Raw genomic sequence first — 15,813 nt, 5'->3', positions numbered from 1 at the left:
TTTTATTTTTATGGTGGCCTCTGAGGGTTTTCTTGGCCAAAAAAAAACAAAACAAAACACGGTGGTGGAAAGAGGAAGGACTTCTGGGAGCTGCAGTGGTTTGAGTAGGCGCAGCGGCCTCGCCACCGCCTGTTAGGAGGGTGAGGGCCCTGCCTTCTGCTGCAGGGGGCAGGGTGGGCGAGCGAGGAGCACTGGCGCTGGGGCAGGCTTGGCTGCTGATTGGCTTCCTGACCTGTCAGTCGCCTGGCTTCTCCGGACCTCAGCAAACTCATCTGTAAAACAGAGGCCTGATTTCCAAGTCCCTGTTCTAGATTTCAGAGCTGTCCCCTCTGGCCATCCTAGTAATGTAGATAAATCTGGCCCAGAGACTTGGCCAAGGCCCTGCCCAGTGGCTCACCCTCAGGAGGAGGAGACGGGGTGGCATGTGGATGGGGACGGGACTGCCCTTGGAATAAAAGTAATCAGCAGCAGGTTTTTTCCCACGATAGTTAGGTCAGCAAATCCTTTCATCCCAAATCTTTTCATCATGGGTAGCATTTATCTCTGGCGCCAAGAAAAGGCAAAACAGGGTCTGAGCCATATATGTATGGAGAAGGAACTTTCTGAAATACCAGATTCTAATGGACATTAAAATTGCAACTTTATTTTAATGACTTTCCCTCAGAATCCTTTGTAATGTTATTTAAGTGGCCATAAGACTATTACTAAGCATGTGGTGGTAAAGGGAAAGTTGTTTGCCACACAAATCACTTTCTTGTGAAGGAGCCTAACCTGTAAGAGAAGAATGTTGGTCAGTTTTCAAATGGGGCAGTAGTTGTTTTTCCTTAAGGGAGATTGTCTAGTTTACATATAAATACTCCCTGCGAATTTATCGTTTTCTGCGGACAATGTTCTGGTTGTGTGAGGTGTTCTAACATGGAGTAGTGGCGGAAAAAAAGCAATTTGGAACCACGCAAAGCTGACGTAGAGTCCAGTATGGGGTCTTGGGGAATTAAGTGAGCTCTCTGGGTCTCAGCTTCCTTAACTGTAAAATGGGGCTAATCGAGTCCTCTTTACCAGATTGTTCTGAGTATTAAATGAAATGATACAGGCCTGATGTTTAAGTCAGTGCCTACCACGTGAGGGCTCTTTACCAGATTGTTCTGAGTATTAAATGAAATGATACAGGCCTGATGTTTAAGTCAGTGCCTGCCACGTGAGGGCTCTTTACCAGATTGTTCTGAGTATTAAATGAAATGATACAGGCCTGATGTTTAAGTCAGTGCCTGCCACGTGAGGGCTCTTTACCAGATTGTTCTGAGTATTAAATGAAATGATACAGGCCTGATGTTTAAGTCGGTGCCTACCACGCGAGGGCTCAAGCAAAGAATGTTGCTTGTTGTCAGGGTCACCACCGTCACCGACATTATTGATTAGAATTTCCATAAAACCTCAGAAGCCTGAAGAAGGTGGTTAAGCCACGTAAGAGGGGGGAGTGAGCATGGAAAGTGTTAACTCTACCTCGTAACTGTTACCTAGAGTGTTCTCATGTCTCTTTTTTTCTCTTAATAGGAATGAATTCTTCCAAAACCAAACTAGAACTCCAGAAGCACCTGACAACATTAACTAATCAGGAGCAAGCAACTATTTTTGAGGAGGTTCAGGTACAGTACTGGTTTTAAATTTCCAGAAGGAAGAAAGGAGGCAGCTTCTCTGTGAAATTTTATTTATAAAAAATAGCAAAGCAAACCTGTCAGATCCTCAAGGCAGTGGGCCTGAGTTCCTCTTGGTTTAAGCTTTAACAGCCTCGGGACAGGGGCCAGGTCAGAATTGCAGATTGGTATCAGGGCTTGGTTTTTCATGTGATAACTACTAAACCAGGGGAACTCTCCCTTAAGGAACGAGAGAAAGGAAACAATAAAGTGGAGGGAGCCTCAGCCTGGGAGACAGGGGACCTGGATTTTGGTCCCTGAGCACTGCTCTCCCTGGGAGACCTCTGCTAGCTCCTTCCCGCTTGGGATTTCAGCCCTAAGTGTGAGAGTCTTAAGGATATAACATTTGGTCCATGAAATTGAACATAACTTTTCTTCCTCGCTGTTTTTTTTCAGTTTTGAAAATAAATTTAGGTGTTACCTACTATACGGTATATCAGACCTAAACATAAAAACAAAACACAGAAGAAAACCCAAGCTCATCGGTTTTCTGCATTAAGCCCAGAAACGCACTGTCGTCCTTGCGTTTAGATGCACTTATCTCGGGAAACCACACTGTGTGTGCTGGCATGCCTGTAGTCTGTTCATTATGAATCTTTAACGAGCTCATCAAAAATTTCATGTCTGCTTTAGCCGAGGGGCATTTTCTGTGGTTTTGTGGCACTTTCCTAGGGAGGAGAGTACATCAGAACAAAGCGTAAGTCTCTAGTGGGGAGGAGAGTGCCAGGGGTTCTGCACATAGAGAAGTCTTTAAACAAAACAAGACGGCCAGCAAGTCTAGACTGTAGGTTCTCTCTCCCTCTTCACTGAGGGAAAGGCTACAGACAGGGCCCGTGATCTGTTTTCTGTTAGAGTGAAAAATTAAAGAATTGTCTTTGTCTTTTTAATCACATGTTCGAGTTCTCCTTCCCTTGATCTTCTGCAGTAGGGTTGGCATATGTTTGTTTGAAGGAGAGCATAGGAAGAGTTTAATTTCATAAATAGCTTAGAATGTAACTTTCACAATTTCCAGTTGCCTTTCAGTTTTCTTATTTTCTTTTGAATTGACTTGAGACACACTACTTTGTTTTTTCTTAAAGGATCTTTAGCGTTCTAAGTATACAGTACTCTCAGACAAATTTAATGTGATTTGTACTTGGAATTCATAAATGGATGGACAATTTGCTTCTGATTGTTAATGTATTTGTGATGGGAGCTGGGTCCTTTTTCTTTTTCTTTTTTTAATTTATTTTTGTCTGTGTTGGGTCTTAGTTGCTGCATGCAGGCTTTCTGTAGTTGAGGCGACTGGGGGCTACTCTTCGTTACGGTGCGGTGCGTCAGCTTTTCATTGCAGTGGCTTCTCTTGTTGCAGAGCGTGGGCTCTAGGTGCGTGGGCTTCAGTAGTTGTGGCACACGGGCTCAGTAGTTGTGGCTCACGGGCTCCAGAGCTTAGGCTCAGTAGTTGTGGCGCATGGGCTTAGTTGCTCCGCAGCATGTGGGATCTTCCCGGACCAGGGCTCGAACCCGTGTCCCCTGCATTGGCAGGTGGATTCTTAACCACTGCGCCACTAGGGAAGCCCAGAGCTGGGTCCTTTTTCATCTGATGCTAGCCCACTTTGCTGTTTTAGTGCCATCAAGTCACTTTGGGGAATATCTTTCTAGCAAGCATAGAAGATGCACCTTCCTCCCCTAATGTGAGTTTGTTTTCTTTTTTATTTAGATAGCACTGTGTAGCTTTCCCCAAAACAGTGTGGTGAATCAGGGTAGGTAATACCCGAGATACCCTTCTGCAGCAATGACTATGTTCCTGATGGATGTGATTTTGAAATTCTCTTTGATCCATGTGAGTGTGAGACACTCAATACATAAAGTGGCAAAGAGACTTCAGAGAAAATCAGTGACAAAAGTTTGCTTTAAAAAAATGGATTCAGTTAATATCCTGGGATCCCTGTGTGGTGTTGTAGAAGGCTCTGTAATGTTTTGATTGGTTTAAAGACCAAAGGGAAGTCATTGTTCATTGGCTTTGAAAGGCCAGCTCGTACTTTTTCCTCCATCATTGTAGGTGTGGCTCTTTTTTGAATAATACAAATTTAACATGGATCTCTTCTTCTGATGTCTTATTGGTAGTCTTATTAAATTATTTCCTCAATGACTGTTCTTGTTTTTTATAAAATATTTTATAAACCAAGTCACTAGTTTCTTTTTAGGTAGTAGTGCCTGCTAATGCATTTGAAAATCATGCATTTCAAACAGATCATAAAGAAAAAAGTGGCTTTGCAGTGTCATGATACCTCTTTTAAATAGAATGGTTAATATTTTCCTTTGTACGGTTTTTTTCCTGGAGAATGATTTGTTTCTAAGGAAATTCTCCAAGGGCAAATTTTTATAAAACAAATGCAATTACTATTGAAGTTAATAGTACATGATTGCTTAGTTATTAAAACATACATAGTCAGTGTTTTTGTAAATAAATGTTTCATGCAAAAAAAAAAAAAAGTGCAACCCAAACAGAACCATAAAGAAAAAGAAATCATTAATTACTGTGCAGATGATGCTGGGGAATTATGACTGCTGCAAATAAGCCAGCTTTGAGTTTGAGCTCTGTGAGGAGAACTTGGTGCCGGGTGGGCGTGTGGGTGTGCTAACCCTTCTAAGAGGACTCAAGACACTGCAGAGCCACTTTTTAGTTTAGGACCTTTTTGAAGTGTACATTTTTCAAACATGTCGAAGTGGGCGAATGAGAAGGTGACCCTCGGAGGGGGTCTGGCTCTGTCCAGGTGCTGTCCCCGCTAGCTGAGTGTGCCGCGTCCCCCGCCGGCTGAGTGTGCCGCGTCCCCCGCCGGCTGAGTGTGCCGAGTCCCCCGCCGGCTGAGTGTGCCGAGTCCCCCGCCGGCTGAGTGTGCCGCGTCCCCCGCCGGCTGAGTGTGCCGCGTCCCCCCGCCGGCTGAGTGTGCCGCGTCCCCCCGCCGACTGAGTGTGCCGAGTCCCCCGCCGGCTGAGTGTGCCGCGTCCCCCGCCGGCTGAGTGTGCCGCGTCCCCCGCCGGCTGAGTGTGCCGAGTCCCCCGCCGGCTGAGTGTGCCGCGTCCCCCGCCGGCTGAGTGTGCCGAGTCCCCCGCCGGCTGAGTGTGCCGCGTCCCCCGCCGGCTGAGTGTGCCGCGTCCCCCGCCGGCTGAGTGTGCCGAGTCCCCCGCCGGCTGAGTGTGCCGCGTCCCCCGCCGGCTGAGTGTGCCGAGTCCCCCGCCGGCTGGGTGTGCCGCGTCCCCCGCCGGCTGAGTGTGCCGCGTCCCCCGCCGGCTGAGTGTGCCGAGTCCCCCGCCGGCTGAGTGTGCCGAGTCCCCCGCCGGCTGAGTGTGCCGAGTCCCCCCGCCGGCTGAGTGTGCCGCGTCCCCCCGCCGGCTGAGTGTGCCGCGTCCCCCCGCCGGCTGAGTGTGCCGCGTCCCCCGCCGGCTGAGTGTGCCGAGTCCCCCGCCGGCTGAGTGTGCCGCGTCCCCCGCCGGCTGAGTGTGCCGCGTCCCCCGCCGGCTGAGTGTGCCGAGTCCCCCGCCGGCTGAGTGTGCCGCGTCCCCCGCCGGCTGAGTGTGCCGAGCCTACATCGGTCGTCCTCAGGGAGAAGTTGCTTTCAATCTGTGTTGGGCTAGTAAAGAAACTGTCTCAAAGTCGAATTCTCTTCATCTGAATGAGTGTATTTCAGGGAATGACTTAATTAATACTCAGTAGGTAAATCAAGTAGATTTATAGTCAGTAGATGTCAATAACGGATTAAATAATGTGACTTTTCACAAGTTAAAGATAAGTGGTTGGAGGAATTTTTTTTTACTTTGTACAGAATATAGAGCAGCTTAATTGGATTTTTCCATGGTTTTAAAATTATTTCTTACAAGATTTCTTTATACTTTTAAAAAAAGATGTCAGGCCGCAGTCCAGGTGAGCACTGCCGTTTTCAGTAGACTCCTCAGAAGACCATAGGCTTTCTCAGCATTCTGGTATTCATTAGGCAGTGTTAGAAATTGATTTCAAATTGATTCTACACCCAATTTATAGGCCCGCCCTCATAGAAATGAGGTTAAGAAACACGTAACAACATTGGCTTTGTTGCTTTTAACAGGCAATTAATTGTTTTATAATGTTCTCTTTTAAAAAATGAAATATAACTATAGAAAAGCACACAAATCAGTGGTATATAGTTCAATGAAATAAAAAAAAATTTTTGAGATATAGTTGATTTATAATATTACATAAATTTCAGGTGTGCAACGTAGTGATTCACAATTTTTAAAGGTTATACTCTATAGTTATTATAAAATACTGGCTGTATGTCGGTGAATTTTTATAAGATGAATACACCTGTGCAGCAGCACGCAGATTAGGAAATAGAGCGTTTCCAGTCCCTCCGAACCCCCCTTGGTCCTGCCCCAGGTGACCACCATCCTGACTCCGTAGGTTAGCTTTGAGTAATAAGCAAGTTAATTTTTGACTGCAAAGGGATGTTATCCAACTTCATTCCCCATTATTTTCCTCAGACCTGTCTCTCTGACTCATGAATGTTTATAAAGTTAAATCACCTTCAGGAAATAATGATTTGTCCCTTTGCAGGATGGTGAAGTTCCCTGGGAGGCGCTCAGGAGATGACACCTTGCTAATCATTTTCACTCAATGGCAGGGTAGCCCCTAGTCATGTTTCAGTTATTTTAAGAAAGGGTTTATTTCTTGACCTTGTATGACACCACAGACATGGTCTTCTCAGCCTCACTGACTCTCCCCTGTGATGTTTAACGAGCTCCGTGATGCAGTGTCTGGGCAGCAGCTGTGGTAGTACGTTGTGCTGTTTAGTCTCATTTTCTGTCCATTCGAGTAGTTTCTTTCATGTATACGTTGAGGAAAAGAGAATGTATTAATGATGCTCCTCTCCTGTTACTGCATTCTTAGCCTTTTTTGATATGTTGAAATAAGTGATTGCGAAGAATTTCTCCAAGAAAAATACAAATTTCCTTGTGAGAGCAGCTCAAAGGTTTGATTGAAGAATAGGAGAAGAAAGAGTGGGTCAGCTCTTGGGTGCCTGCTCAGAGGCTTCGTAATTCCTGCCTGCTTCTCTTTCCTGGACTTTAAAATATATATGTACTTTAGTTTTTAGAGTAGTTTTAGTTTTACAGAAAAAGTGGGTGGAAGTACAGAGAGTTCCCATAAACCTTCTCATGCCCCTCCCCCAAGCCAGTTTCCCCTATTAATATCTTGTCTTAGTGTGGTACCTTTATTACAGTTGATCAGCCAATATTGATACATCTTTAGTAATTAAAAGTCTGTAGTTTACATTAAGGTTAACTCTTGGTGTGGTATGTTCTGTGGGTTCTGACACGTGTTTGATGGCATGTATCCACCATTATAGTATCGTACAGAATTGTTTCACTGCCCTAAAGATTCTCTATGCTCCACCTTTTCACTATCCCCCAACCCCTCACCTCCGTTCCAAACCCCAGGCAACCACTGATCTTTTACTGTCTCCATAGTTTGTCTTTTCCAGAATGTTACACAGTTGGAATCATACTGTTTGTGTAGCCTTTTCAGTTGGGCTTCTTTCCCTTAACAATATGCATTTAAGCTTCCTCCATGTCTTTTTATGGTTTGATAGCTCTTTTTAGTGCTGAGTAATATTTTTTCATTGGATGTACCACAGTTTATCCATTCACCTGTTTAAAGACACCTGGTTGCTTCTAAATTTTAGCAATTATGAATAAAGCTGCTATACACATTCTTGTGCAGGCTTTTGTATGGGCATAAATTTTCAACTCATTCAAGTGAATACTAAGCAGTACGATTGTTGGATCACATGGTGGGAACATGGTTAGTTTTGTAAGAAGCTGCCAAACTGGCTCCCAGAGTGGCTGTAACCATATCATGTTCCCACCAGCAATGAGTGAGAGTTCCTGTTGCCTCTGGGGGCTTTTAGACTCACAGTATATCTGTAACCGTCCCAAGGTCAGCAGAATTAAGTTGGGATTGTGGTACGTGACTACCACTTTCCTCTTTTGAAGATCTGATGGAAACTTTCTCTGGAACAACCCACGTGTTGCATAAAACATGTAAAAATTTATAACATCAAGGTTCATGGCTTGGCATCCAGATTCAGAGCATCTATTCTGACCTTTAAAATATTTAATCCTTAAATCTGAAATTTGAAAGAACAGGAAGTCCTCATTGAAAACAACCTCTTCTAATCATTTACTATCGTTTCCTTGAGTAACAGGAACAACGTATTTAAAATGATCTTTGTCTTTAAGAGAGGAATGTTAGAAGGTCTCGGTTAGTGTTACCTCTGCTTCTAGTCTGTGACATGAGGGGTAAAATTGTTCCTTAGTCAGCTGGGCTGCCAAGAACGGCATTGACCCGGACTCGGATGCTTGTGTAATTGATCCATTTATTAGACACCCTGACTTTGATTTAAAGGGCAGGCTAGAGGTTTGGAGTAGGGAGGGAGGAGGAGGAGCAGGGCAATGGATAACTGTCATTATAAAAAAAAGATATTTTTCTAGAGTTTATAGACCAGAAACTTTGTGAATCTCCAGAGTAATTCAGTTTTGTTTTCTTCATATTCAGGGAAAATACTTGAATACATTAAATTAGATGGTCTTCTAAACATGAACTCTGGTATTTCAAATCCAAAGAATTTGGGGCTGGAAAAGACCTTGGAGTGTATTTCGTGCATAATCTTCATTTGAACAGACAGAGAAGCTAAGCTTAAATGACAAGCCTTTGGCTTCTCACTTCTAGGCAGCACCTTGAACTTACATGACCTGATTTCTAGTCCAGTGTGCTTTGCCACTACCTTGTGTGAAAAATAAAAGGCATACAAATCATTTTTTAAAAACCAGAGGAAAAAAATTGAGTCCATGCCATGAAATTTTGTGTGCAAGTGTATGCCTTGTGGGGCTTCCAGAAAGTGCTTCATGATGAACATGTTTGACATGTGGAAGGAACCATGGCCCTGGATCCCGTTGCTGGTTTCCTTTCCAGTTCTCTAACCGTAAGAGTTTATAAATAAGTAACCATTGTGGCTCTTGACCTCTGGGTGTTTACACAGATTTTTGTCCTTTTCTTACGTTTTTAAGACTGTTTATTAAATATTTTGACTATGCCTCTATCTGATGTGAAATGTTTATTTTAGGTATAAGGACATCAGAGGTCAGAGGCTAAATCTGGCCCACTGGCTTCCTTATCTGTTTCTTTTTAAAAATTATCTCCAGTTGTAGGATCATTGGTGCCCCCTAGTGAGGTCATTGGGTAAAAGCACTAGTCGATGAATGGAAGCTTCTTAGCATTTTCAAAGGGATGGGTTAGCAGTTTTGGCGACAATTAAAAATTAATGTAATATATTCTTTTTTTTTCATTAAGAAATTGAGACCAAGAAATGAGCAGCGAGAGAATGAACTGATTGTTTCTTTCCTGAGATGTTTATACGAAGAGAAACAAAAAGTTCACGTCCATGTTGGGGAGATAAAGCAGGTATGGCATTTTTCTCTCTTCTTAAAATTTTACCAGGACACTGTGTAAAACAGAGTGTTGAGGATTTTCTGAAGCTCTGAAACTTCTTTTTCTCCCTGAATTTTATTTTCATTTGTTACACATGTAGGGGAAACTGGGGAATATTTAGATTGTGCTTAGAAAAGGTGAGGAGAGTTTCTGTCTGCGTTGTGGTGGGAGCAGAGTAGTTGCTCTGATGAGGGGACTGGTGTAGAGCATCGAGAGTGAAGTTTACGAGTGGATGCTAACACGGAAAGCTCCTTGACCTGCAGGGAGCCAGTCCCTGTCACCTCACCTTCCTCCTTGATAAAATGGGACTGACATTGTACAGCTGCCTTCAGAATTACATAAAGTGCCCGGAAGCTCTTTGTAATAAAAATGCAATGTGAATGTAAGATAGCACTACTGATTAATCCCATACAGTATGAGCCTGGTTTACGTGCTATTCAGATATGGAGCGTCCGTTAATTCCACTTCATGTGCTGGAGGTGCAGAGTTGGCCTCCTGTCCTCTCTTTCCACGGCTCTGTTCAGCTTTTCTGTGTGAGGGGTGCTCTCTCAGAGGCTGGGGCTGCCCTGCAGGGCTCTGTCTTTGAAGAGCTTCGAGTTTGGGATTCAGGACCATTTTCCTATTTCTTTCGGACTCTCTGTAAGTCAATTTATAATAACCATTATAGCTTCTAAACATGCATTTTATATTTGTTTAAGTTACTGCTAGGCCAGAAAGCCTAGAGAAAAATCAGTGAAGGATGTTCAAAAAGTCTTTAATTTCCAGAAGTATATTGCCTTTTTTTTTTTTTTTTTAAAAAAGAATACTTCCTGAGTGCTTATTCTCAAGGTGTTTTAATGCTCAGTTGTGTGCTCTCCTCTTGCTATTTTCCCAGTAAACAGCCTCTGCTTTTCTGGTAACGTAACCGTGATGCAGTTTTACTTGGATGCACACACAGCAACTCTCCCCATTTTCTTTCTGCTTTCCGCTTTCCAGCTGGCTTTGGCAATTGTGTGCCTTTCCTGAACTCCTGGTCACATACAGTGGCCAACATTGTTTTTAATTTCATCGGCCAACTCTAGGGCCCCTTAGCTGTGACCCTAATATCAGTACACTGTGTTTTTGGCCTTTGTGTGTTGACCTTCTTCCCTTCTCAGCCGGTACCCTTAAGAGAGTGGGCAAGTTCTGTTATCCTCCTGTTCACTTTTGGATGGGCCACCCAGTCTAAGTTTTCAGTTAATTCCCTAGTTCACTTTTCAACACATTTCTTTTCTCATTTTCTTTCCTTTTTTCTCTTGTGTCACTGATAGTTATTCTATGTTTTGATTTTCTCTTTCCTGAGTCACTCTAACTTGTTCCAACAGGAAATTGATAATTTTGAAATAATTTATAACGGCTAGAAAGGAGAATGAAGTGTTTATGGTGGATGGAAAGTTTTGCCCTAAATGCAATCTCATTTTTGTGGAACAGGGTAGTATCTTTATGATTTGGGCATAGACTAGTACAGTAAAGAAATATATTAATTTCTTTTTTTTTTCATTTGAAAAGAGAATTTAATGTAAAGAAGACCAAGTCTCACAAAGTGGAACTGGTGTCTGGGCAGTAGTTGGGTGTCCCCTAGGCTGGACACCCTCTTGGGCTCCGAGTTCGGCTTTTCGGAGCCGCAGCTGCTTTATAGATCGATCAGATGAACTTTTGAGAGTTCACCAATAGATTCCTGCTCTCACTTTCTGCTACCAGATAATCTAACCACATGGATTTCATTATCTTCTTATTGCTCCTAAAAATTCCTGTAACCTTTGAAAATGTGTTTTGACTTGACCTAGAGAGAGGTAGAATTGTGGTCTGTGTCCAGCAGCCTTCAAAAGTAGATGGAAGACAATGAGCACAGTCTCAGGGCTGTACTTCTCAGAGCTGTGGTGACGCCTCACTGCACATGCTTTTCAGACTGAAGCGTTAGTGTTGGATACCTGTCTGAGGAATCATTCCATAAAGTGGAAAACAAACTGAATGAATCCTTTGATCTTATGGGAAAGGATTCAGTTTGGGCAAAGACCTATAAATTAATAAAGTTTAGAGAGTATCATGTTTGAATCAATGGACATGTCATTTCTGCTTGTATTCACTGAGCTGGTACAAAAATTAATAATATTAAATCAACTGCCACTGATTGAATGTTTCCCATGTACTAGGTATAGTTTTAATTCTCTCCATGAATTATTCCATTTTTTTCTACAAAAACTTTTTTGAGATAGGTGGTATAATACCCATGTTAGAGACAGGGACATGAGGAACAGAGGTCAAGTCATTTGCTAGACAGTGTGGAGCCCACGTGTCTGAGGTCCAAGGACATTATCTTAAGCTCCTAAAGGGCAAAATGATTAACTGACAAAGTCTAATGTTATGTAACCACTCATCGATTTGTCTGGGTCCGTTATCCAGTAGATAAGTTTTTCTTTTTTTCTTTTTTTTTTTCTGACATTTTATTACAAAAAATTTCAAACATACAGAAAAGTTGAAAGAATCACACAGTGAACACTCACATACCCACCATCTGGGTGAAACCATTTTAAACGTTTTGTTATGTTTGCTTTCCCGTATAGCTATCCATCTATTACTCCACCTTATTTTTGATGCTTTTCAAAGTAAGTTTCTGATGCTAGTACTCTTGATCCCTAAACACTTCAGTATGCATATCATTAATTAGAATTTAGTATTTATTTACAGTTTTTTGGAGATAACATTTACATATAGTAAGTTGCACAAATCTTGAGTGTACCATTTGTTGAGTTTTGAGGATTTCATATATTTAGGTAGCCCAGACCCGTATCAAGGTATAGAACATCTCCATCATGCCAGAAAGTGCCCCCATACCCAGTCAGTCTTCACTCCTTCCCTCCCCCAGGCAACCACTGTTTTGATTTTTTTTCTGCCACAGATTCGTTTTGCCTGTTTTAGAACTTTCTATAAATGGAATCATTACAGTATGTTCTCTTTTAGTTCTGGCTTCTTTCGCTTAGCATAATGTTTTTGATATTGTTTTTGATATTCGTCCTTGTTGCTTCATAAATCAGTAATTATGTTCCTTTTTATTCCATTGTGTCAATAGCACAGTTTGTTTCTCCATTCTCCTTTTGATGGGCACCTTAGCTATTTCTAGGTGCTGGTTATTCTGAATAAGGCTGATGGTGGATACATTGTGACACTACTGGATGGTGGGTTCTGAACTGAGAACTTCATTGTAGCTTCAGAATTTAAAACTTGGCTCCAAACGTTCATGCTTAGAGTTTACCCATCTGTCTTGGGATGGGCAATGTGAGGACTGCAGTACAAATTCACTCTAGAGCCCCAAACTAGAAACTTATCCAAGAACCAGCATCATCTTCAAAGGAGAAACTTCTAGATGCTTAGTTTAAAATAAACAAGGAATATGTTATTTTCTAAATGCAAATTATTTTCTAAATGTGAATTATTTTCAGATTACATTTGAATTATGGTGATAGACATAGAAAAGAACCTTTTTAGATGGTAGAGGAGAGCAGAAGAAGCATTGAATTAAGTACATAGACATTCTTACGGCCTGGTTTATAAAAAGAAAAACACAAGTGCAGTTTTTCTTCTATGTAGGATCTACTACGTTCTACTAGTCTTTTAGCCAGTATTTTCTGTATATATCAGAACAATTCAAAATGCTTCTTTTTTATGAAAACTTTGGTTTTGAGTTTGAAAGCAGGTCTACAGTTTCTTAACTTCTTGAGTGAGCTGGTATTGAGTCAAATGCAGGCCCCTGAGGGTTCTTTGTGGGTAATTCCTTTCGCTGTAGAGGCTGACTCGAGTCTGGATAGGCTCTTACTCTTGGGAAATGATTGCACAGGACCAAATTGCAACTAGTAAGGCATCCACCCATGCTACATAACTTAGTCAGTATTTGTTGAGTGACTGCCAGAGCCTGTGCTCATCACAGTTCTTCTCAACACCTGCACAATGTTAACTTGGCCAAAGCTGGAGGTGGTATGAAGGCATTTACTGTATTAATCTGCACATTCTTCTGTATGCTTGACATATGTAACGACAACAAAGAATAGTTGGTGTTTAGAGTAATGGAGGATGCGGTTGAGTATTTTTCTAACAAAATCATCATCTAGCAGGAAGCATTCAGGTAAGAATCCATAGAAGAAACAATTTAATCTAGAGCAGAGGTTTTTTGTTTTTGTTTTTCTTAAGCATACCTCTTTGTTAATAAGTAACATTAAACTTCATTTTGTGATTGGCAAACAAACTTTTATGTTGTCAGTTTCATGTTACTGGTCAGTTAAGGGAGAGACTTGGTTGCAGAGGAGAATGAATGGGATGATGGAAACAATAGGTGGGAGAGAGGAAAAAGACAGAACTCTGTAGAAGGGGATGAAGGGATTAGTGTAGGCAGAGAGGATGGATTCTTCAGTTGATTAGATTTATTTTGTCTCACCCTCTGAAATGCCCCCAAAAGTAAATTGTTACTTTACTTTGAAAAGCTAATCATAGCTACCTTTGTGCCAGAAGCTGTGCCCAACGTTTTACATGCTTTACCTGTTTTAATCTCACAACATAGCACTATGGTTAGATTGTGAGGTTGATCTCAATTTACAGAAGACCAAATTGTGGCTCAGAGAAAGTAAGTGACTTGCTCGAGGCCACAGCTAGTGAATGACATATCTCTGATCCAGCCGCAGAGCCCAAGCTCTAAACTGCTTTGTTAACTGATTAGTTTCTAAGCACTTTTCCTTATTTTGTTTGGAGTAGGCAAAGCAACTCTTTGAGGCAAAATTATTTCCTGGACTTGAAGTCATGTCACCAAGGAGCAGATGAGAAGAGGTCACAGAAAGAATATGACCTGAGGTCAAAAAGATGCATTCTAGAGATTTTTCAGTCCTTTAAAAAGGAAGGAAAGAAGGAGGGAAGGAAGATCTAAGTGACTTAATTTTCCATTGTTTCACTTTTTAGACATCACAGATTGCAGCGGAGAATATTGCAAGTGAATTACCATCTAGTGCCACTCGATTTAGGCTAGATATGCTGAAAATCAAAGCGAAGAGATCTTTAACGGAGTCTTTAGAAAGTATTTTGTCCCGGGTAAGTGGCATAATTCCTCCTAGTTTAAGTTAAATCACTTTTTTTGAGAGAACATGAAATTCAGTTCTTTGCTTTCGTTCCATCAGTGTTCATCATAAAGTTTAGAAGGATAAAACCTTTTTTGGTGTCTTCTCAGTGTTAGAAAAATGTTATCTACACTGAAAATTCAGTTTTTAACTTGGTCTGGGTTAAAAAATGTTCTCTACTCTTTTGTATTCTATGGAATTTTTGTCTCCCAAAAGAATGTTATTTGTTGGCCAGTCCCTGTAAAGAGCATGGATTAGATACACCTAGGTGTGGGTTCCATTCTCCCTAGTGTCACTAGGTACAGTTTAAAAATTGTTATTGTGAGACTTCCCTGGTGGTGCAGTGGCTAAGAATCTGCCTGCCAATGCAGGGGACACGGGTTCGAGCCCTGGTCCGGGAAGATCCCACATGCCGGGGAGCAACTAAGCCCGTGCGCCACGACTACTGAGCCTGCGCTCTAGAGCCTGCGAGCCACAACGACTGAGGCGGCGAGCCACAACTACTGAAGCCCGTGCGCCTAGAGCCCATGCTCTGCAACAAGAGAAGCCACTGCAATGAGAAACCTGAGCACCGCAACGAAGAGTAGCCCCCGCTCGCCTCAACTAGAGAAAGCCCGCGTGCAGCAACGAAGACCCAACGCAGCCAAAAATAAAATACATAAATAAATAAACAAATTTAAATAAATAAATAAAAATTCTGATTACATCATAAAAAAATTGTTATCGTTAGCTGCTATTGTTATGTGTCTGAAACTGTTTATAGCAGGATCTGCAAACTGTGGCCCTTGGATCAAATACCATTCACCTCCTGTTTTTGTAAATAGAGTTTTATTGAAACACAGACACATCAATTCATTCACCTGTTGTCTAAGGCTGCTTTTCTGCAGAGTTGAGTACTTGCCACGGATACCATATGGTCCACAAAGCATAAGAGATTTATTATCTGGCCCTTTACGGAAAAAATTTGTGGCCTGCAGCTCTATAGGGAGAACAGAGTATACGTATGTACTGATCTGGGAGTTCTTTAAGAAATTACTACCAACCCCCGCACCCCACCACGCCAACCCCAGCGTGAGTGTAAATACCTTGATGGCACTTCGAAGAAATAGAAGTTCTGTTTTCTCTCAAAGTTTCACACCTTTCTGGAGCTTGCAGTATCTTCTTATAGTTATCTTTTATTTCATGAACCACCCCATTTGAAACATTTTTTTTTGTTATAAATTTTATTTTGTATGAAGCTGTTTCTGAGAATTTCAACAGCAGCCTTACAGATAATTAAAAGCAGTTCATTTACAAAACCAGAACTGGGGTGGGGCTGCCTTTGAGAGCTCCCAGACCGAGAGATTGTGGTTTGTGTGTCATAGGCTGGCGGGTCATGACACCGTGTGACTCAGAGGGGGGACTCTGTTGTTGAGTGTGCGCACTTCAGCGTTTGCTTTTCTTCTAGACACGTTGTCTCTTCTGCCCATCATCCCTGCCAAATGACTAACCCACAAGGTGC

At 42.1% G+C, this 15,813-nt stretch overlaps 1 protein-coding gene across 7 annotated transcripts in view; it reads left to right on the top strand.

Annotated features, from left to right (window-relative positions):
* Nucleotides 1-15,813, top strand: part of TBC1D1 (TBC1 domain family member 1) — a 217,791-nt gene that overhangs the window by 122,056 nt on the left and 79,922 nt on the right. For all 7 annotated transcript variants that reach the window (XM_036852789.1, XM_036852790.1, XM_036852788.1 and 4 more), the window contains 3 exons: nt 1,552-1,643; nt 9,058-9,168; nt 14,158-14,286. In XM_036852789.1, coding sequence (XP_036708684.1) covers nt 1,552-1,643; nt 9,058-9,168; nt 14,158-14,286 — 332 coding nt within the window. The remainder of the gene's footprint in view (nt 1-1,551; nt 1,644-9,057; nt 9,169-14,157; nt 14,287-15,813) is intronic.

Source organism: Balaenoptera musculus, chromosome 5 (genome assembly GCF_009873245.2).
Source record: "Balaenoptera musculus isolate JJ_BM4_2016_0621 chromosome 5, mBalMus1.pri.v3, whole genome shotgun sequence".
Lineage (NCBI taxonomy): Eukaryota > Metazoa > Chordata > Mammalia > Artiodactyla > Balaenopteridae > Balaenoptera > Balaenoptera musculus.
The sequence above is the reverse complement of the archived record's forward strand: the minus strand, read 5'-3'. Positions and strand labels throughout refer to the sequence as shown.